Source organism: Diabrotica undecimpunctata, chromosome 5, assembly GCF_040954645.1.
Source record: "Diabrotica undecimpunctata isolate CICGRU chromosome 5, icDiaUnde3, whole genome shotgun sequence".
In the NCBI taxonomy this organism is placed as follows: Eukaryota; Metazoa; Arthropoda; class Insecta; order Coleoptera; family Chrysomelidae; genus Diabrotica; species Diabrotica undecimpunctata.
Window position 1 is genome coordinate 117572027 of NC_092807.1, and position 25012 is coordinate 117597038.

General features: G+C 34.9%; 1 protein-coding gene across 1 annotated transcript in view; it reads left to right on the top strand.

The window, feature by feature from the left end:
- The window catches only part of LOC140441703 (ribosomal protein S6 kinase-like 1), a 75195-nt gene that overhangs the window by 35864 nt on the left and 14319 nt on the right, over positions 1-25012 (top strand). Inside the window, exons 6-11 of the mRNA XM_072532586.1 lie at positions 4112-4230; positions 4335-4466; positions 5893-6020; positions 12323-12889; positions 19928-20132; positions 23070-23165. Of these exons, the coding sequence (XP_072388687.1) occupies positions 4112-4230; positions 4335-4466; positions 5893-6020; positions 12323-12889; positions 19928-20132; positions 23070-23165 (1247 nt within the window). The remainder of the gene's footprint in view (positions 1-4111; positions 4231-4334; positions 4467-5892; positions 6021-12322; positions 12890-19927; positions 20133-23069; positions 23166-25012) is intronic.

Below are 25012 nucleotides of genomic sequence, written 5' to 3' on the forward strand. Positions count from 1 at the left end.
CCGTTTTCGAGATAATCGCATTTTATAAGTCAGCTGCATAATAATCTTTAGTCGTAATAAAGCACTGAATACATGTAGATAAGCATAATTCATAGTTTATTTTTATTAAAACAACTCAAAGATGATAATGTAACATCACAAATTGCTTTTTTATGGCTGCTTAATGTCTTATGGAGAAGAGATTCTTCATCTTCTTTGATGTTTACAATTTCCCTTTTCTATCGCTTTTTAAGTTTCTATACTGGCGTTGTATTACTTTTTCTCTATTGTAAAATTCTGAAAACCCAAAATATGTGGTTTATGCAAGATGGTACACCACCACATTCTAGAGAAAAAGCAGTGAGAACATACTTAAATACAACTTGTCTGAACGTTGGATTGGTCGTGGTAGTCATATTCCTTGGCAATGTGATGAGATATTGATACAATTATTTAATTCATATAAAATCCCAAAAGAATACTTATTATTCATTAGGTAAATTGTTTACTTATTTTTATTGGGACAATTAGAAACTATAACACAGGTATTGAATAACACATATGTGTTTTGATTTATAATACTTTTTCTACAAATATAACCTTAAAGACTTAGCATTTTTACAAAAACAACATCGTTGGCCTAATAACCGCTATTGTTACAAATATAGTAAACACTAAAACAATTTAGTTCAGCATAATATTAGTTCGTTAGTAAATCATAATAGTCCATTGGTTCGAGATGTAATTATAGTTACCTACTCGTAAGCTGTAACGTAATCATATTTATATGGTACAGTACTATCTGTTTAGACTGGTACAGAAAAACTACTAACTCAGGTAGATATATACCCTTTTCCGTCGACCGTCCATTTATGATTAATTTTAACACCCTCAAAATCATTGATTAATGACTCCTATTAATGAATGATTTTCTATTAATGAACGATTTCATTATAGGCAATACAATATACATTGCTTGTATAAATTAATTTAACCACATTTAACGCTCTGTGATTGGCAGTTACCTGTGGTGTAGGCAACCAAACATACCTATTTATATTCCCACTAAAAAATTATTTAAAATGAAGTAACCGCTGTAAGTACTGTCTGTCATTGTATGTCATTATTTATCGTTAAGTAAATAAAAATTTAAACTAAGATATTTTTATTCCTGAAAAGTACGGTCGACGAAAAAGTTTTGTAACGAACTCGTGAATTAAAATGGCGATTAACAATCTCGAACATTAACGCACTGGCTTCGCTCGCGCTTTAATATATCTCAATTGTTAATCGCCCTTATTAATACATTTGTTGGTTAAATAACTATTAACTCATATCATCCCATGAAACAGAAAGTTAACACCGTTCTAGCAATTAAAAATGGAATATTAAAAATCTCACATCCAACTTTTACTGAAAAGAATCTAAAACTGTTGTTTGACACATTACTATGCAATTATTACCCTAAAAATTTGCTCAATAAACTTTTGTATTCACACACAGAACGTATTACAAGCGACAATATGTCTGTTCATGATCGGTCAGCATCTGACAGCACTGTGCAGTTGAAGTATGGATCATTACCGTATATAGAAGGTTTAACACAATCTCTCACTAGACTATTTAGTCAATTTAACATAAAAATAGCCAATTATAACAACAAAAATCTCAATTTGTTCTATTCTAGACTAAAAGATCCAGTTCCACTAGAGAAGAACTGCAACGTAATCTATGGTATACCTTGTGAATGTGGCAAAATATACATAGGCCATACAAGTCAACGACTTAGTAAGCGCCTAGCTCTTCAAAAAAGTGACTGTAAACATAAACCCCTAACAACCAGTTTGAGCATTCATGTCAATGAGAATGACCATCGTGTCCTATATGATGAGGCTATAATTCTAGATAGAGCTGAAAAAGAAGCTCATCGTAAAATCTTAGAGATTTGTTTATTAATCATTATTCTAATTCACTTAACCACAAAAAAGATGTTGATAACTTAAGTTCATGTTGAAGTTCAACAATGATACAATTGTGATATACTAACAACTACACGGATGTGTTATTCCCCTTTTGTGAGAACAAGATGAACTTTGAATTTATTTTATATCTATTATCATCATTCATACACTTGTTTCTTCGACAAAAGGTATATAATACATACATCTCACCGTCATGTTGACTACTATACCCAAGACTAATTACAAACCAAAGATTTATTAAACATGATATGTTTATATAGAAGAATGACTTATATTTATTCAATTTTTAATTTAATTTTGTATGACAATTAGAAAAGTCTAATATTTCTGACTGAATAATGTTATTGTTCTATGCCAACAAAAAGAAGAAGTGATTAAGACAGGTGCTGTTTCGATAGGTGACAGTTGAAATAACACATGACTTAATTAACAATTTCTTCTCAAAAATGCCGGCCACATGGTTATAATAAAGTAACTTTAAATATTTAATAAAGGCCTTGTTTGCCACTTTTCCTCTGGTTGGGAGATGTGTTTGGTTTGTTTTTAAAAATATGTGTATGTTCATGTCCATTTTATTATACACTAAGAGATAGTGTCGACATTAAGGTAAGATTAAAATAACATCGCTAATTATGATATTTTAAAGAATGTTTTTCCATTACAGCAAGTTCTGATGATGCCCAAAATTATGTGGCGAAAGCTTGACTTTTAATAAAAGACACTCACTAGAAGCACCCGTTTTTTATTGCTTCCTTACATGTAAATAATATGAAGAAAAAGACAGTTTAGATTTGATTTCACGTACAGTGCGTGTGTGTATCCGCTTATACGTATTTCGTCCTAAAACGGCTCTTCAGAACGGCTATTCACAGTCGCTCCGAACGTGAAAATAAATCTCTTTTGTCTTAGGAAGCAACTCTAACATGGCTTCGTATGGACGCAAATAGCGACATCTGATATTAAAATCCGTAAACTAATTTTCGAATTTGGTTTCGAAAATTAGTATTAAAAATTAGTACTAGTACTAGTTTCGAAAATTAGTAGAAAAATTATTATTTATTTAATACAATTTTTGACCTGATAACTGTAAAAATCCGACATTCTATTTATATGAAATTATTTTAAAATGAGAAGTTTTATAATGACAACCTAAACTAAACCTTAACTTGTGTTCACTTTAGATTAAAGTACACTTTAGTGTCATACCCAGATTCATAATAAGGTCCATTCGCTCAACTCGGGCATATTTTGACAGATTCATAGCTGGAAACCTACAACACAAAAGTTCCTAGCCCACATTATTAACAGCTTAAATAAACTTTTATTGTAGACTTCTTTCATTGAAAAAAGAAGAAAAATTAGGAATAGTGAAAGTGTTATAACTATTTATTATATGGTACAAATAAATAAATATTGATTGTCGGTAATTCGTAAAGTTCTATTTTATATACTATTTAGTTTTTTTTACAATTAATATTTGCTATACTTACTTATATGCTTGGTTGTATGGTATTTCCAGTCACTTCTAGTCTGTCAAAAAGTAACAAACTTCACAAAAAAATAATTATTATATTTACTAGACAGTTCGGACTGGGAATAGCGAACCGACTATACCTGCAGATCCTTTTATTATTTAAAGTAAGCTTAGTTGTTTAAATTAGTAGGCTGGTAATCTTCTCCTATAAATTTTGCTTTATTTTTGTCGAATTAACCTTATTTTTTATAACATGCCTAAAACACTAGACGTTTGAAAGCAAAATAAATCGAATAGAATGGAATTTAACACTTAAAATTGTACTCACAAGGTTTGTTATCAGATCCTGTAGAGTATTATACCCATCTTATATTAGAGCAACAAGTACTAAAAGCGTTCACTGGAGGTTTCTTCCAGCAAAAGTTGCTATTTTTGGAATGTATGCCAAGCATGCTCCATAGGGCTTATGCAGGGGGATAAAGCAGATAAGTCTAAACGGTTGATTCGCTTACTTTGAAGATAATGGTTCTGAAACTAATTTGCTGTGACATTTTTATATTATCTACTTAATGGAAATAAGCAACAATTTCGTTTATTATTTTACTATAATATTAATAGTACTATACGTTTAATAACTTTTGCCACTGGTGATATTGATTTAAATATAATTTTTCAGATGATCCAAACTATGATAGAAGGCAGTTAGTTAAGTATAAGATGGACAAATACAAAATACGCGCCGAAAAACTTTATAATATGTATTTGGCACCAGAAATTAAGAATCTTCAACTATTAGTAAGTGTCGATTTATATTTTTGATATTAAAAATGTGAAGTTAATCTTTTTTGGCTATTTACACAAATTGCCTTACGTCTATTAATAACTTTTTTTATTTTCAGAATAAACCCATTGAAGAAGGTACCAATAAAAAACCCTTATTTGATCTCTACAAATTTAAAGCAGTAAAGATTATAGATGGCAAAGGAATATTAGTATTACATTCAGAGCTTCAAAAGTTATTTTATATAAAAGTAAGTGTTGTGAACTATCTCTTTTCTACAACATAAAGTAGCTAGCCAGACGGTGGAACTAGCGGAGTATGAAGACTTGGATTGAAGAATCCTTCGTCGAAACAATTTCTAAGTCTAATTAGTAGTTAAATAATTGTTTGATGAGGTTAAAGCACTTTATTTTATGTAGCACAATTACAAAAATAGTTTGTTACAAAACGTATTTAACTAAAATTAAATATATTCTTATTTTTCTACTATATACGAAAATAGATTTACGTAGTATCTGTTCGTTTAAGTGGCAAAATTATTGAGATTACACTGTGGTGTTGGTGGGAGAGTGCCCGGTTTAAGATGTGATTATAGACTGGTTTTTGGGGCTTGCTGCCCGTGGCGAGGTGCGATTATAAAATACCGAAATGCCGCTTCAATCCAACAATTTATAGGAAGAGTGCAAACCGCCAAATTCAACGTTTTTAACAGCTGTAACGAACTTGTTCATGTGTTTAGTTTCGTTAAGAACAATATTCACTTAAGAACAATATTCAAGCCAAAGCAGGCGACGTTCAAGGCATAATATGGTTTGTTAGAAAAATGTCGTCGACACGATAATACTTTTAATATGTGGCAATTCCTCTGATGTTAAGGATTATGCCCCAAAAGATGTGTTTAATTCAGACAAGACGGGTCTCTATTATTGTGCGTTGCCAACAAGGATATATGTTTGAAAATGACAATTGTACTGGAAGAAAAACTACAAAAGAACGAATTAAAATTTTGTTTTGTGCAAATATGGAAGGTGAAAAGAAGGAACGAACTACTTATCATAAGCAAAAGCAAAAATCCTCGATGTTTTAAGGGGGCACCATCTTAAGTTGGTTCTTGAATGTGTTTCCAACAAAAAGAAATGGGGATGACAGCAGACATTATGACGAAATGGCTCTCACAAATTTGACACGAAGATGAAAAAGCTTAGAAAAGTGGTATTGTTTCTGATAATGCTACATCTCACTACAATATTGCACTGGGTAATGTTAACTTAGTTTTTTTCCATCCAATAGAAGCTACTTTATTACGAGACTTTTACTTGCTTAGTCAGTGGTTGTCCTCTTCAAGAAATAGAGAAAACATTACCATAAACAATGCCTTGATATGGGTTACAGTGCGTTGGCGTACTTTTTCGCTGATGATAATAAAAAATGATGTACTAAACCCGGATTTAGATGTAATATAGATGTGAATGGAGGATGTATGTGAATGTATAAGACTGTATTGAAGAAATATAAGTAATACATGAATCTCTAACTCTGAACCTGAAGAAGAAGAACCTTAGTTTTTCCAGTATCAAATAGATCAAGCCTATGTGAAACATTTTGACATGTCTAGAAATATTTCAATTCCGATTCGTTTTTCATGTATTATAAATAAAATGTAAATAACTTTTTAGGTTATCCACAAAACGATGCAATTCCTCAACGAGAATTTAATATTGCCTGAGAACGTGCCTTACATGGTCAAACTAGACAGTCATTATAATTGCGAAAATGCTTTATTTTTAGTTTTAGAATATTGTAGGTGAGTTCTTATATTCCAATCATAACTTATTGTACTTCAATGATAATGGTAGTATCAAGTTGAGGCTTAAAAATTCTGCGGTCAAACATTTTTAAATCGTAAAATTAGTAATAAAACCATCTTGTAGGAAAGTTTTTAATATTTTATAAGCAGAATCAGATATTTATAGTTAGAATATTTAGGGGTTATCGTATTATATTACTCACAGCATTACCCCATTATTCTGAAACTGAAGAGTTGTAGGTAAATCCTGGATATTGAAACCAAGGACGATGCGTTTGTACATAGCAGTGATACACCAATGGTAACATATTTATGAGTAAATAATATGATCAAGAAAACGACATTACGAGGGTTTTCTTTTTAGTTTGGCATATAGCCATAACGACCAAATCTATATAAAGTACTTTATTGCTTTTCAAAATATGTCCCACCAAGATCGATACTCTTTACATACGTTCAAACTAATAGGTAAAACAGTTATTCCAGTCTCTAGCGCAAAACACTGTGTAACACCAGCAAAATCACTGTTTTAAAGGCATCCATTTCTTCTTTTGGTGACTGGAATCGCTGTCCACGCATTGAATTCTTGATATTTGGAAACATGAAGAAGTCTTTGGGACTTAGGTCGGGGATATGCGGTGGATGGTTTAACAATTCGATGTTTTCAAGCTCTAAAAACTCTTTTATTGTCTTTCGGGCAGTGTGAGCACTTACGTTGTCCTGATGTAGGATAATTTGCCGTTGTGTATTGCTTTATCCGAATTTCGTCATAACTTCTGGTAAACAAACGATTATGTACCAAGAAGATCTTCGATCTTCTAAAGCAATTGTTGCCACATGACCAGATTTTGACAAAAAAATTGCGACCATTTTCTTTAACATACTTTGAGAAAGCATCACGTTTGTTGGTTTTTTCTTATCGTGAAACACCCACACAGCGGATTGGCGGTTATTTTCCGGTTTGTAGGAGTAAGGACAGAGGACAGAGTAAGTAGGACAGCACCCATATCTAACGAACGCGTTCTAGAGACCGTGCACAAAGAGCGAGCATTGATCAACATCATCAAAATGAGAAAGGTCCAATACTTCGGTCATATAATGAGAGGACCTAAATATCGCTTACTCCGGTTAATCATTCAGGGCAAAATCGAGGGAAAACGTTGGGTCGGAAGAAACCAACTGTCCTGGCTGCGCAACATTAGACAATGGACAGGTCGAACGGTCGAGGAACTGTTTCATCTAGCTGCCGACCGAGAATCATTTCATCAGCTTGTCAATATGACGATAGCCAACGATTGAATACAAACACGGCACACAAAGAAGAAGAAGAAGGAGTAAATCCAATATTCATCGCCACTAATAACACTATAAACGTTTTTTGAGCTTCCTTTGTTGAACCGTTCCAATGTTTTTTCGACACCAATTGACGCGAACCGCTTTTTGCTCTTCTCTGAGGGTAACCAACTACGTAACACCCAGTTCTTCATGTAAGATCTTTTGGATCGAGGTCTTTGAAATCTCCAAAGATGCCTCTATCTCCCGGTATATTACAAAGCGGTCATCCTTAATTAGCTGACGAACTGCATCAATGTTTTGCTGGATGACTTCTGGTTTGGGTGGACCTGACCTTGATCTGTTTCTAAGACTGGAGTGACTACGTTGAAATTTGAAATACCAGCGGAAAATAGTTGACCAATGTGATGCTTCATTATATACACAGAAACCATTTCAGCGAGACATTGTTGTTGGGATAATCCTCTCCGAAAATTGTGAAAAATTATTGCTCGAAAATAGTCTCGGCTAAGATCCATTTTTCGACCGACTTGCTAATTTCAAAAATTCACTGTATTTACACGACTTGTTGTATCGCAATGAAACTCTCGATTTGTGTCAACAAAAGATTGAGATTATACTTGTGTCGGAAGGTTTTATTGATGGCGCTCTCTAAGCGGATATATGCAAAACTAAGAACACAAACCTCGTATCATACAGCCAGTCTCAGTATTCTACAGCCGCTACAAATTGTAGGAGTAGACACTATCAGAGTCATTTCCCCGCTGTAACTACATATTAAGACTTTAATGTGTAGTATATATGTAACGCTATAGTCTTTGACCGTACTGATTGAAAAATCTAACAACACAAGAAAACTCAATGATGTGTTTTGTATATTTAGACAAATATCACTACCACCGTACTTGAGGAACCCAGATTATAATGCTAGAATTTATCACTGAAAAATTTAACACGATATTAACATCGAAGAAACAACTAATCTTCTGGTAGTCGGGCTCAAAAGTTATTAAAACAGGATCATATCGTCAGAAGTTCAATCAGACACTGACTAATGAGCATCTCGACTGCTTCTCCCGTCCTGTGACCCCCGTTTCTGTTGGCCAAGACTTGGAACCAAACGCAAAAATATAGACGGATTTTCAGTCAGAGGCCAGTCCACTTGAGCTCTGCTCATTTTACCCAATACTCTAGGCTAGTGTTAGTGTTTTTTTCAAATTATAATGCTGTTTTTTTTAAGACCCGAAAAGCTTAGGCTTTTCCTTAAATTTTCCAATTTTTAATTCACCTCTCTATGATAGGATCTTCATTGTTTCCCAGATAGGTATTTTGGACCTATATATTGATGAATTAAATCCTCGAGTATCAATACTTTTATGGAGGTTCTCTGTGGCTATGGTTAAATCCTTCAAATCGACGTATCCAGGTTTCTTCCTACATACTTACAACAATGAGATAAACCTCACGCATTGCCAGCGGGGGAAGGCAACGGGAAACCACCCCATTATTATTCCCTAGTTCAATCATAATGGCACTATCATATGATACGAAAAGGTATACTGATCATGGTCATCGGACACCAAGACCCGGCAGGAGAAGATAAGCACACAGGGCTTCCCAGGCCGTTATCCAGCGAAATCCCCGTGATAAAGGAGAAGAAATCAAAATAAAATCAGGTATCAGAATAGGCACATGAAATGTGAGAAGTCTCTACGAGCCTGGTAAGATAAAAAACACCATACGCGAGATGATAAGGCTCAATATACCAGTTCTTGGGATAAGCGAAATGCGGTGACCAGGGACTGGTAAATGTAACATAGACGACCACGATGTATTCTATTCCCGAGAAGAAGGCACTAACCACCGGAATGGCGTCGCATTCATTGTCCATAAAGAAATCTCTTCCTGTATTAAATCTGTAAGTTACATTTCGGACAGAGTCATCGTGATGCAATTAAACTCAAAACCAGTAGATATAAATCTGGTCCAAGTTTATGCGCCCACAGCCAGCCGTAGTAAAGATGACATAGAGAATTTTTATGATGGTATAAAGAAGGTAATGAGTCAGCTGAAAACAAAGACATTACTATAATAATGGGGGACTTCAATGCCAAAGTAGGAAAAGGTAGACAAGGAAACATTGTAGGGAATTTTGGACTTGGACAACGTAATGACAGAGGAGACCGTTTTGTAGAATTCTGCGTAGAGAACAATCTTTGTGTGACAAATACACTCTTCAAACTACCCAAGCGTCAGTTATATACTTGGAAGTCACCAGCAGATACTAAAGAAAAGATCATAAGAAATCAGATCGATTATATAACAATTAATGAGAGGTACCGAAATTCAATCAAAATAACTAAAACACTACCTGGAGCCGATGTCCCCTCAGATCATAACGTATTAATCAGTGACATAAAACTCAAACTTAAAATAGTAAAACGCCAACAACCGACTAACCGAATAAATACTGACTGTATTCAAAACAATAGTCATAAAATTACACAAGAGATAGAAAAGAAGTTCGAAAAATCGAAAGAAACACATAACGTCGAAGACCACTGGAATCATGTCAAAAGCATTATGCAAGAAACAACTAAAAATGATGACTGATGAAATATTGGGACTAATGGAATGCAGGCGAAAACAGAAAAATAAAAACACTGAAGAATACAATAAAATTTATAAAGAAATCAGAAGGAAAATCCGGGATGCAAAGGAAAAATGGTACAGCAACAAATGTCTTGAAATAGAAGAACTACAGAAAAAGAATGACACGTTTAATATGTACAAAAAGGTAAAAGAAATAACGGGAACATATAGATCAACTGCAAGTAGTTTACTTGATAAACAAGGAAATATTATAGTCAATGAACAAGATAGATTAGAGAGGTGGAAAGAATATATTAAGGAGCTGTTTGATGACGATAGAACAGAAATTCAAATCAAAAACATATCGACTGGTCCAAACATAACACTCGATGAAATGGAAAGAGCTATACAGCTATCAAATAATAGGAAAGCAACCGGTCCAGATGAAATTCCAAGCAAAATAATCAAACTGCTTGACGACAGGGGCAAACATTCTCTTCTAAGCCTCTTTAATAAAATATACGAAATAGGACATATACCAACAGACTGGCTACTGTCAACATTTGTAATGATACCGAAAAAATAAATGCCAAACAGTGTGGCGATCATCGCACTATCGGTCTGATGAGTCATGTATTTTCCTAGGAATACTGCACTCGAGAATTTACAACAAAATAAAAGTACAACTAAGTGAAACACAATTTGGTTTCAGAAACAACCTCGGAACCAGAGAAGCACTCTTTAGTTTGCAGGTCATGGTACAAAGATGTAGGGATATAGAACAATCAGTATATATGTGTTTTATCGATTTCAAAAAGGCCTTTGACCGAGTAAACCATGCCAAACTTATAGGTGTCTTGCAACAGGTGGGAATTAATGACCGAGACCTCCGTATTATCAAAAATTTGTATTGGCATCAATGTGCAAACATACGAGCTGGACACAACACGACGGAAGCAGTGGAAATATGACGTGGAGTGAGGCAAGGATGTATTCTATCGCCTCTACTTTTTAATATCTACTCCGAATTTATTTTCAAAAAAGCCTTAGTTGAAGATACAGGCATTAAGATCAACGGAATTAATGTCAACAATCTCAGATATGCAGACGACACGGTACTTATTGCCTTCAATGAAGAAGACCTGCAACGACTTATAAACAGGGTAACCGAAGCATGTGATGAATATGGACTAAAACTTAATACTTCTAAGACAAAACTTATGGTTGTTAGCAAAACGGAGTTACAACCAACGAGCATCAGAGCGTATGGAATAGAGTTAGAAAGAGTCCACAATATTACCTACTTGATAGAGATATTACGTTAAACCTTAAAGTCGGATTAATACGCTGCTACATATTCTCCACATTGCTGTATGGTATGGAGAGCTGGATCCTTACAGAGACATTAATGAAAAAATTAGAGGCCTTTGAGATGTGGATTTATCGACGAGTATTGCGGATAAGTTGGGTTGATCGAATAAGAAATGAAATAGTTTTGCATCGAATGAAAAAAAGCACAGAAATAACAAAAATGATAAAAATTCGAAAGTTACAATATTTCGGTTATGTAATGAGAGATCCAGAGAGGTACAACCTTCTACACCTCATAATACAGGGTAAGATCGCTGAAAGGCGAGGCCCAGGTCGACGAAGAACATCCTGGCTCCGAAATCTCCGAGAATGGTATTAAGAGACCACCGCTAATTTTTTTAGCGCCGCCGTAAACAAAGTTATTATTGCCAATATGATCGCCAACATTCGATAATCGGACTGGGTACTGAAAGAAGAAGAAGATTGCCAGTGGGGCTGGGATATAGGTTATTAGCAGTGGTGGACCTCTACCTCCTCACACCTACCGATACTATCTGATCCTCCTCATCACTTACCAGTTCCGACTCCTACACTCAAAGTTATAAGTGCTGGAAGACGTCAGAATGAGAACGACCGGTACAAGATGTGTATCAGGGATCCTTGGACAGACAATTAAATTAAGATAGAAATCATTCGAGGGCACGAGAGTCAAACATGACATGAATGAATGCAGGCGAAACGTAATATGTATATAAAAAAATACTTGGAGGTTATCTTACCTATCAGTATTTTGATAGAGAGATGAATCCAGTTTGTTCGAGCTGTTGATAATTTACTATTTAGTTCGATAGTCTATTCATTATAATTCGGATAAAATTATTATTCGTTTGTAATATTTGGATGAGAGAACGAAAAAAAAAGAATTTATTGGGATAATAGAAAAATTGCTTTGTAAATCTTTTTGTCATACCGCATTTTTAAAAAGTAATAAACTTTTACTTTCATTTTAATCTTTAGACGTTTAGCATTTAAGTATTTAGTAAATATTATTTCACACACATTATAGTAAACAATACGTAATAAAGTTCTCAAATTGCTTTCAGTGGCATGAAGTTATCAGATTATCTTAAACGACAAGTGGATGACCCAACTTTTAATAAAACCGCCGAAGTCTTAACAAGTCAATTTCAAGAGGAATCGGACAACGAATCCGAGGCTAGTTTTTCTGAACTTGTCACTGAGTATCACAACAGTAGAATGCCGAATCGATCGTCTAGTCAAAATATGTTCAGTAAGGACGAAATGAGTGCAGACAAAGATGACCTTAGTAGCGACGGCAGCTTTGAAAAACTTGATCTGGAAGACAACGCTAGAGACAAAATTATTTCTGACCAAATTTGGAAAGACGCTGCACCGCAATCGTTCAGTGATGCAACCCTCAACGAACAAATTTTTCACCAAAAATACACTAAACGAAAAGATATTGATTTTGATACAAGTATTATTAGTAGGAAACAAAGTACAACTAGTAGCCAAAGAAGTCAAGTTTCAAGTTTTGATACGGACTGTTTTAGAGATAGAGTAGTTGTCTCAGAGAAAGTTGTGATTAAATGGGCAGCTCAGCTATTGCTTGCTTTAGATAAGTTACATACATTGGGTATTATATGCAGGTAGGTTTTGATATAGTAATATTTTCTCTTAGTTTTATATTTACTGTTACCCCATTCTCTTAAAGAACATATTTTACGTACAATGACTTAGTGGGTATCCTATGTTTTTACCAAAATAATATTTCTTGAAAAAGACATGGATATCGTGCCGAAACGTTGAAAAAAAAAGTAAATAAAAAGTGACACTTGGTCTCTTGGCACCGCTTGGATACCACAGTGTAATTCTAGTAAATAATCTATTGTCAGTTCTTCTCGCTAAATATCCCGCCCACTGTCATTTTAAAGATTTAATTCTGTTGATATTACATCACTGACCTTGGTTTTCTGTATGATACATTCTATTCTTTTTCGATCTCTCTTTGTTATACCTAGCATGCATCGCTCCAGTCACCTTTTGAGTTTTGCTGTTATCTCTTTCTTTGTTTTCCAAGTTTCGAAGCCATTATGTCATAATGGGTAGTATACACTGATCGAATGCTTTTTTCTTTAGGTGGAGTGGCATCTTTGATTTACATATAACTGCATTTCTACCAAAAGATACCCAAACAGTGTCAGTCTTCTGTTGATTTCTGGGAGTAAGGAGCCATATTTATGTAGTAATTGTAGTACTATCTTAAGCGCAGTGTTGTTTATTATTACATCTTGGACATCCACTAGCTCGTTGTACATGGTTTTTGTTTTTGTCAAGTTCATTTTTAGGCCAACTTCAATAGCTGTATTTTAAGTCGCTTATAAGTTGTAACGATAAGACTACCAAAGAGAATTGAAGTACTATTATAAAAATAATACCTCAATCAACCATGGTAGTTTATCGTCTATGCCTTGCCTAGCTCGGTATCTCAAATGTGAGTTCGTCTTGTCTTAAACTAGGGATTGAACCTGAGCTCTTAAATGATAGCAAATGAAACAAATTTTAACATATTTATTAAAAAAAAAAGAAACAATAATCAACCCAAAGAGGATGATACTTATGGTATCGATGAGCTGCTTGTATGTCCTCCGGAGAGCTGTAGTTGTAGCATGTGGATGTAGCCTCGTGAGTAAGTGGTTAATAAATTCTTGAATATGGTCTATTAAATTTGTCAATAAATTCTTCAATACAGTCAATCTTTTTCTTCTTAAAGTGCCTATCCGTTCCGGATGTTGGCGATCATCATGGCTAGCTTTACTTTATTTATTGCAGCGCGGAACAGTTCAGTGGTAGTCGTGTTATACCACTTTCGTAAATTTTGAAGCCAGGAAATGCGTCTTCTTCCCGGTCCTCTATTACCATTTACTTTCCCTTGGAGAATCAGCTGGAGAAGGCCGTAACGTTATTGATTTCTCATTACATGTCCTAGATATTCCAACTTTTTAGTTTTGACGGTCATGAGAATTTCACATTCTTTCCCCATTCTACGCAGGACCTCCACATTAGTAACTTTGCCAACCCAGGATATACGTAAGATGCGCCTATAACACCACATTTCGAAAGCTTCGAGCCGATTCATAGATGCAACAGTCAGTGTCCATGCTTCCATTCCGTAGAGCAGAACTGTGAATATGTAGCAGTTCAATAGACGGCATTTTGTTTTTAATGATATGTCTCGACTGTTGAAAATGGTTCTCATTCTAACGAATGCTGCTTTTGCTTTTATTATTCGCTGTTTAATTTCTGTTGAGTGGTCCCATTGGCTATTTAAATTGGTGCCTAGATATGTATATTGCTCGACTCTTTCGATATTCTGTTGGTTGATTGTAATATGAGCGTTTAGTATTGGTTTTTTACTAATTGTCATAAATTGGTTTTCTTTATGTTAACAGCTAGTCCGTATCTGTTGCTGACTTCTTTTATGTGATTTGTTAATCTCTGTAAGTCATTCAGATTATCGGCAAAAACTATAGTGTCATCTGCATATCTAATGTTATTCAACCATTCACCGTTTATTAGTATTCCTTTCGCACAACCGTCTAAAGCTTCCTTAAATACCCATTCAGAATAAATGTTGAACAACAATGGAGACAAAATACAGCCCTGTCGTACTCCACGTTCTATTGCAATTTTATCAGTTAACTGGTCTTCTATTTTGATTTTGGCCGTTTGATTGTAGTAAATGTTTCTGATAATTCTAAGATCTTTATTGTCAATTCCAGTTTCTTGCATTAGAGTCATTAATTTGTCATGTTTTACTCTGTCAAATGCCTTCTGGTAATCTATAAAGCATACGTATATGTCACAATTCACAAGTCACAATACGGTCAATAAAGCCGCCAATAAAATTTGAATGTTGTCAATAAACTAAAAATACAACAACTGGTATTAGAGACACATCAAAAGGGATTTAACTTCCTTGCCATTTTACAAAATTACAATTAAACAAATAGCGAATGGCAAGGATAAAAAGAAATATAATTATTATTACTTAGTTAAATTCTGTTAACAAGTCCTACATGCATATAATTAAGAACAAATTATAATCAAGAAACGTGGTTTCGAAAGAAGTAAGGTTATGAATATTGAGAATGCTGTCAGAATTATAGAATAAAGATTACGATGAAAGTACTTACCCCAAGACAATTTTGTAGACCATAAAATGAATCTTATAATAATGTTTGCCTTCTTTTATAAATTTCGAACAGAGACAAAAAATTATATTCCCACTACGTTAGAAAAGTTGACTGACAGAAAGTAGGGGGACTGAATGAAGTTAGCACATATGTCATAGGATGTTCCTATATCACAGAATTAGCTTTTCTGTCAACACAGAACAGAATATTTAGTCTACCGGACAGAAAGAGAGAGCGAATATTTATTCTACGGGACAGAAAGAGAGAGAAAAGAAAGACAGGAAGAAAAGAAAACAGAGGGCGCGAACTACCTTTTAAATAAAAAAAAATAGTAAAAACCAAACTGGAAATAAAGAAATTAAAATAAAATAATTATATAAATATAAATTAATAAAGGTGTGACGTTTATAACGTTACAAAGTTCTTGTAGTTCTGCAGGACTATAGCAATCAGAACGATGTCGTCTGCAAATCTTAGATAGCTGAGGTATTCTTCATCAATGGATAGGCCTTTGTTCTGCCAGTTCATTTTGCTGAATATATCTTCTTGAGTTGCAGTGAAGATTCTATTTACTAAAGTCTTTATGTACGGTTTATCAATGCCTCTGGCTGGCCAAAGCTTTTATTACTGTTCATGGGGGGGTACTGGGTTCTCGGAATACAGCTTCATATTAACTCTCTATGTAACTGATGCATCAATAAGTTAACAAAATAATTTTATTTATTACTGTCTTGGGATTTCATATTCTTTAACTCTGCTCATTAGTTCTTGAAACTTATGGATATGATCCAGGGTACTGAATCCACTTCTGAAACCAGCTTGCTCTCTTGGCTATGCAGCGTCTAATGTATTTGTTAAATCTGTGCTGTTGATGATCTTTGTGAATATCTTGTTTATGATTGCTATAGGTCTGTAGTTTTTGTTATCCTCTTTGCTACCTTTCTTATGCATGAGAAGTATGTTAACTGTATTCCAGTGGTCTGATATGCATCTTGATCTGTGGCAGTTCGTATATATGTCTGCTAAGATTAGTCAGATTTTTTGCCGGCGTATTTAAACAGTTCCACTGTTATGAAATCTATTCCAAAAGTGTTTCATGGGCTTTGTATAGTTCGCTGTAGAATTTAGTCACAAGTTGTATTATTTCATTTCTGTCTATAATTCTGGTGTTTTCGTTTGTTACAGCAACGATTTGCTTCTTCCCAATGATTAATGTTTTCCTTTTTTTTAAGGTTTTTTTGTTACTTTTTTCGATTGCTTTTTCTACCAGTCTTTCATTGTATTGTCTTATTTCTTTTTTAATACTTTTCTCCTTATTGTTTTAAAAAGTTTTGTGTATTGTATTCTCTGTATATTGCTACTTACTTTTAGTTCTCTTTTTTGTTTTAGCATTATTTTAGTTTTATCAGACAGCTTATTATATGCATCTTATATCATATAGTTATCTGAGTTTTCTTTTCTCCCACTCTCTCTCTCTCTGTCTCTCTCTCTTTCTCTCTCCCTATATATATATATATATATATATATATATATATATATATATATATATATATATCACTGTCACGTTTTCTGTGTATTCGCTTGAAGCGTGCCAAAAGTAAACTCGTCTTTGATCCTGAAAGGGTTAAAAGAAATTAAATTAGTAACACGTATTTTATTCAATTATTATTTAGCACTGAATTGCCCTCCCAATACATTTTACTACTACTACTTGTCGGTTTATAACGTTCTCCGCCGTTTTCCGACTTCCAATCGCCACTTAGACCGGTTGTTCCATAGATCTTCTTCTATGGTCCTCTCTCTCTCAGTTATTTATTTATTCCTTCGCTCCAACTTTTTCTCGGTCTACCTCGTTTTCTCTTTCCTTCTGGTTGCCACTTTAGTATTTCTTTTGGCATTCGTTGTTCGTCCATTCTTTGTATGTGTCCGAACCAGATAAGTTGTTTTTTTCTTAGGTCATCTGTGATTGTTCGTTTGATTCCCATTATTTCTCTAATGCGTTAGTTGGTAATCCTTTCTCTTCTAGATATTCCTGCGGCTCTTCTCCAAAAATCCATTTCCGTCGCTTTCAGCGTTGACAGTGTTCTTTCTTTCAGTGGCCATACCTCACAGCTGTATAAAGTGATACTTTTTACTACAGTCTTATATATCCTCTTTTTATTTTCTTTGCTGATTGGTCCCATAAAATGGTGTTTAAAATTGTGATGGCTTTTCTCCCTGACGTATTTCTCTCTCTTACGGCTTTGTCTAATGTTCCATCTTGTGAAATAGTGATACGTAGGTATTTGTAGTCACATCACAGCAGTGCTTTACCGTAGTGTTATCGTCTAATATGAGATCTTTTTGTTCTGCTCCAATGCACAGGTATTCGGTTTTCTTTTTATTTACTTCTAGACCCCATATATCATACTCTTCAATTAATTTTCGTGCCATATAGTTTAAATCGTCATAATCTTGAGACATTATTACTTGATCGTCTGCAAAGTTAAGCGTATATACCATAGTATTGGTGAGCGGTATCCCCATTGTCCTGCATTTTTGTTTCCATCTTTTTAAAGCACTTTCGAGGTATATTTTAAATAAAGTGGGAGACAAGCAACATCCTTGCTTTAATCCTTTTGATGTTATAAATCCTGTTGTTATTTGTGTCCCTGCTTTTATCTTTGTTATTGGTTGGTTGTATAGCACTTTGACGGCTTTTATTAATTCTATATTAATATTCGTGCTTTCCATTGATTGCCACAGCTTTTTCAGTGGAACGCTGTCGTAGGCTTTCCGTAGGTCGACGAACAACATATGAATCTCTTGATTCCTTGCCATCTTTTTTTCTATTATCTGGGTTAAGGAGAAAATGTGGTCAATAGTGGATCGACCCGTACGAAATCCTGCTTGTTCTTCTACTTCATAATCTAAGTATTCTCTCTCGATTCGGTTCTTTAACACCTTTCCATATATTCGACTCATAGATCCGGTTACAGCTATTCCTCGGTAATTTTCACAATTATTTTTATCACCCTTTTTATGTATAGTGCTGAGGTATGATATCTTCCATTCCGTAGGGATTTCGCTTGTGTTTATGCATTCTTGAAAAAGTTGTCGAAGACATTCGTACAATTTGTTCGTTCCGTACTTAAACAATTCTCCGAGTATATCTCCTGGTCCAGGTGCTTTGTTCCTTTTCAGCTGTTTACATACATTTTTAATTGCCTCTGTTGTTAATCTTATTGGCGAGCCAACTATTGAAATTGTATCTTGGTTTTTATTTCTATATTCCTGAAATTCGACTCTATTCTCTACCAAAAGTCCTTTGAAATACTCTTCCCAGTCTTCAGGTTTTATGCTCTGTATTACTTCTTTATTCTTTTCTCTTGTCAATTTTTTTATCAGTTTCCAGCTTTCTGTGCTTCTGGTTTCTCCTAGATAAGTATTTATTCGTTGGCAGTTTCTTTCCCAAGACTCGTTCTTCTTCTTAGAGATTTTCCTTCGTACTTCTGCTTGTTTTTCCTTATATTCTATTTTGTCTTGTAATGATTTAGAATATGTATACGCCCATAATTGTTAGTTTATATCCGTGAAGACACATATTTACTTTAAAGTTATGGTTTCCCAGGTTGTTATGAACTTTCTTTGTCTTCTGTGAATCATTAAAGAAATTCCTTGTTGAGCTCTACATTCTTTTGGTACTCCACTATAGAAATGGTCATATTTTCCTAGATTTTCAGAGCCGGTTCCCTTCTTTTTTGTTTCAGTAATGACTGCTATGTCTATTTTTAGTTCTGTTAATTCATGTAAGACTTCATTGAGTTTTTTTGATATACCTTGAACGTTCCATGTACCAAAAAATCGTGTCCTTTTTCGAAGCTTATGTCGTCTTTGTTGTGCCGTCCTATTCCGAGGCGTGTGATTGGGTTTTTTTAACATTTTTATGTTTTTTTACAAGTACTGGGGAGTTAGCCCAATGCCTTAACCCCCAACCTGGAGGACCAGGGGTTTGGGTTCAGAGTCTCCCTCTCCTAGACGAATTGCGGGATCTACCGCTAACAGGTTTCGTCCACCCTTTTTAATTTTATATGAACCATAAAATCGGGGGTCGCCACTTCCGCCATACACACCGTACTGAAGGTGTTCATCTCCGCCGTGGATACCGTTGTGGTCTTCATCCGTGACACTGGACAAGGGACCCTAATCAGGTACTAGTTTCCCGGGTCAGGAAACTCCTGGAATCTGCGGAGGGCAGGGATTGATTCATTTTCCCTGGTAGGACTGTCCAAAGAAGTTCCTACCCGCTACCCGCCCAATACATTTCTATTATGTTTATTATTTATGTATTAATTTAATTACAAATAAATAATTTTTAACGCATTCTAACCGAAATAATATACGGTTATTTCTAGATAGATTGACGCCACCGGACTTCATAGTATTGCGTCTTCACTGTTTTACATTACACTAGGTTAATATTTAAACATTTAACAATTCTTGTAATTTTAGAGATCTCGAAATGAAAAATTTACTCATAAATGACGCAGGAGACTTAATTTTGACGTATATGTGTAATAATAAAGAACTAGGAGATCTATTTTCTGTTAATATAAATTACAATCTTGCACCAGAAGTTTACAGTTTTACCCCAGTAACAAACTCTGCAGACTGGTTCAGTTATGGAACTATCCTATATGAACTTCTTGTGGGCATTGTAAGTATTTTTAAAACACCATTTTATATTATTAAATTTTCTATGTATGTTTCTCAATTATGTTTGTTTTGGTCAAAAAGTCTTAACCAACTAATCTATTCGTTTATATATTTATATTTACCTACTATTAATATCAATAGTTTATAATACCAAACTTTAAATTTCGCTCAAATCCGATCAAAATTATAAATTTGATTACGGTTTACTACATTTACGAGTTGCTTTAATTTCGAGATATAAAAAAATATACAAATATTTACAATTAAAAAAATGTACAATTTTCATTTCATATAAGTAATCCAAATAGTAGTCCAAAGTAAAATAGTCCAAACATTTTTTCAACAGTAAGATTGTAAAGGGTGATTCATTTAGAGGTACTTTTTTCAACAAAAAAAAAACAATGAAAAAAATAAATTTTATTTGAAAATATTTATTATCATACAAAAGAACCATTCTTTACAATTACTTCTTAAAGATAATTTCTTTTAAATGTTGGCCATGACTACGATTAAGTTGGTTCATTCTGAAGTTCCAATTTTCGATGACTCGTTCCAGCATTTCGATTGGTATTTCACCGATGACTCGAGTAATATTGGCCTCCAATGCCTCAATCGTATCTGGTTTATTCATGTAGATTTTGGACTTTAGGTAGCCCCAAAACAAAGAGTCTAGAGGTGAGATGTCACAGGATCTAGGCGGTCAATTCACTGGTCCAAAGCAAGAAATAATTTGTTCACCGAATCGTTCTTGCAGTAAAGCCATGCTTCCACGGGCTGTATGGCAAGTGGCGCCATCTTGTTGGAACCAAATGCCGCCGAGACCATGAGCTTCAATTTGAGGTACCAATTAGTCCGTTATCATGGCACGATAACAGTGTCCATTCACAGTAACATTCTGGCCGGCCTCTATTTTAAAGAAATATGGACCAACGATTCCACCAGCCCATAAACTACACCAAACAGTTGTTTTTTTAGGGTGTAATGGCAACTCTTGAACCTCTTTGGGTTGTTCGTCACCATAAATACGGGCATTTTGTTTATTAACGTACCCATTAAGCCAAAAATAGGCCTCATCTGTAAACAAAATTTTTCTCGAAAATAATGGATCTTCTGAAAGCTTATCAAGAGCGAATCGACTGAAACGGTGACGACTCGGAAGGTCGTTCGGCTTCAGCTCTTGCACTAATTGAATTTTGTATGCTTTTAAACCAAGCCTTTGTTGCATATGACAAGCCAAGCTGTTGAAAACGGCGACGAATCGATTCTTCATTATTTTCGATTACATTATCCGTTACCGCCACTATATTTTCTTCAGTACGTGGTTGTACTTCAGTAATGTGGTCTATTTGGTCGCGTGTTATCCAATAATAAAAACTGGGTTTTAAACTTACTAATTGTAAAGCGAATTGTACGTTCGGTAGGCCGATTATGTGGACCATAAATTGCTCTAAGCGCACGAAAACATTCCTCACAGAACTCCCATTTTCAAAATACAACTTAATAATTTCTAGATGCTATACCGGACTAAGTCTTTCCATCATGAAATTTCAAACAGTACTGAACAAAAGCGAAATGTCAGTTTGGCAGTATTCATGCACGATCTCCAATCAAATCCCCACCAAAAAAGTACCTCCAAAATGAATCACCCTTTATAAGCAACATTTCCTTTTTAAATGCTTCACCTTGTATTGAAAATCGTTTTACCATGAAATTGATTTTTGACTTTAGAGAACGTAAATATCATTAGGCCGTAAGTTAGGTGTATACGCAAAATAGGAAGGACATGGTTCAAAAAGCATTTGTTAACTGTATGGGAGCTAGTATTGTTTTGATGTAGAATGATTCGCTGTTTTTTATTTCTTTTTTGCTTTTTTGAGAAACTCTCGTTAAGAGCGTAGGCGCAAAATTTCGGGCCAATGCTTTTTAAATGCATTCATTTTTTTCGAATTCTGAGAAAACTAACAAATATTTTTGAAAAATTTAAACGCAGAATGAAAGATTACATTATTACCGAGGGCCGAAAGTCCCTTAGAATAAACAAAAAGTTTTTTTGAACGAGATATTTGAAATTAAAAATCACACTAAATTTTCTATTCTTTTTCACCCCTGTAACTTATTAAAATATACATTATAGATGTTTTTAGGGACTTTCAGCCCTCAGTAATAATGTATTCTTTCATTCTTCGTTTAAATTTTTTAAAAAAATTTATTAGTTTTCTCAGGATTCGAAAAAAATGAATGCATTTAAAAAGCCTTGTCCCGAAATTTTGCGCCTACGCTCTTAAACAAAAGATTGTAACCTCTACATTAACAGTTCTACGATTTTCTAATAGAATAATAGCTACAAGTCCAGTATTTTCTTGAATCTTGAATGTTGTATAACTTTTGTTGGCTTTGCTTCATCGTGGAACATCCAAACAGTTAATTGTTGTTGTCCTGTACTTATTTGGAAAATATTTTGTTCAATCCTCAAGGGACGGATTCAGATGGACACTTTTTTTTATTATTTTTATTTATCAGCATCAACCAGTGTGGTTATTAGCGGTAGGTTTATGATACAAATAGAGAAAAAAAGGTTTATTTTAAAAGTTGTGACTTACAACAATATGGTACAATGTACATGTATGTACAAGTAACAAAAATTAAATCAAAATTTATTATAGAGTTTACAGTAATTTAAAAAAGACAGAACTTCATTGAATTTTGTAACCAGAGAAGGACACTTTATCGAGCAGTTGGAACGAAACTATTGTTTGGAACATTTATATGAATACGAATTGACACGTCAGAAATATTTGAAAACTAAAATATTCCACGCAAAAAGTACAGAGTATAATGAAAAGTAGGTTACTAGTCTGCATTTTTTATATCGGTTTAATACGAGTTTTGACATGTCTAAGTCTGAGCAAAATTAACATGTTTTTTTATTACGTTTTAGCCATTTTCAGAAATTCATTTGAATGGTCTAACCAGCAGTACTTTCATAAAAATTCCTCGATATGTTTCTCCAGAGGGAAGATCGATTCTTAAACAGGTAAGTTCTTCGAACTCTTTTTGGGAACTGGATAATTAGCTTTTACCGGGGATAGCCTTATATCTGGGTAAATAAATTTGACAGGAAATCATTATACAAATCAATAAACAAAAAACGGGATGTGGCACTCCGGGTGTGTCCGAAAGGGGAAGTTTAGCTTTCTTATCGTCTACGCACCGACCGATGGTTTTTAATTTAACACCTTAGCTGCGTTCAGAGATATTTACAAACTTACGTTGACTGCATTACGAGTCATATATGTCCCGTAGTCAACCTTCGCCACAGTGCGTTACGGCCCATATATGTGTTGTGAATTTATTAATTGTTATGTCTTTAATTTATTATATTGTTCCTACTTTAATTTATTAAAAGGCACGATGATTTATATAAGTTTATTTATCACTACATATACAATAATTTATTAGTAGGCGAGCGTAACAATAATATCACGAGCGCGAATCTTCTTTATTAACTGTCCCTTCCAAATAAAGTTCCGTTATTATATACCAGTGCCGTTATCTCGAATAGTCTAAAACCTTCGATGGCGAAACGGTAAAAGCAAACTGGATTTCCCTCGCATTGGTTCTGGAAGGTCGCTCAGGTAAATCGAGGCCTCTCGTAAACTCTACAACATATTAGATTAAAAACATGTTTTAAAGGTTAAAACTATGACTCATATTTTTACGTAACATTGCCCCCCTCTCAAAAGATGGTTCCTCCTGGAACCTTGTTGGGACTAGAACTGGAACGGTATGCTGGTATCGGCAACTGGACCCTCTTTTACAACTTCCAGTTGTATAAAAATGACAAGGGACGGTTTTCTCTCCGCACCAGTAACTATGCGGATTGCAACAGACTAACACCTGGACTTCGGTGTCTTTAAAGATCTCCTCCACCATATTTCGGATAACCCTCCAATCTAATTGGCGGCACTCCAACTTTGGCATGGCTAACTTTTGCACGTCGGACTCTAGTACGTGCCCTCTCAATTGAAGTAAGGCTTCCCATACATCTCGGTAGGTAGGTTGGTCACGGGCAGTGTCTTTTGTTACCAGGTAGAAAAGGTAACGTGATGCATCTTGGAGTTTCAAGGTTTTACCGGGAGCTGGCACTTGGCATTGAAGTTCTGCAACTCGACCAAACTTCCTTCGAAAGACGGATGCCAACCCTGGTGCGTCTTTGATACTGGCCGGGATGGTAAGGGCCAGCGAGTAGTCATCGGGGAGCTCGAGTAGATCTTGCTTTTCTTCAGTGGTAACACCATGTCTCGCTTTACCGGTACCTCCATAGGCACCCATGAATTCCTCAAACGTGAGGTCAAACACATCTTGGACTTGGTTTACTTCCACTTCTTCATCTACGTCGTGGTCACCTTCGAAAGATGCCAACCGGTTATGGTGTACTATCATCGGCTTTCCCCTCGGAATCTTGCTTATTCGGTAGATGACATCGTTGATCTTCTCCATGATGAGGTATGGACCTTCCCAAAACTGCTGCAATTTGGGAGAACAACCTTTTCGCTTCTTGGGATTATACAGCCATACTTTGTCGTTCTTCTTAAAGCAACCCTTTTCGGCTTGTGTATCGTACCGTTTCTTCATTCGGTCGCTAGCGATCTGAAGGTGGGAACGGACCAACTCATGTACATCGTCCATTCTTCTTCGTAATTCGATCACATAATCTTCACCTGCTACATCTTCTCCAGGTCGACACCCAAATTCTAGATCACAAGGTAGTCGCATTTCGCGTCCGAATAGGACTCTGGCTGGTGTCTGGCCCGTTGATTCGTTAACAGCAGATCTGTAGGCCATTGTGAAGAACGGAAGGTATTGGTCCCAGTCTCGCTG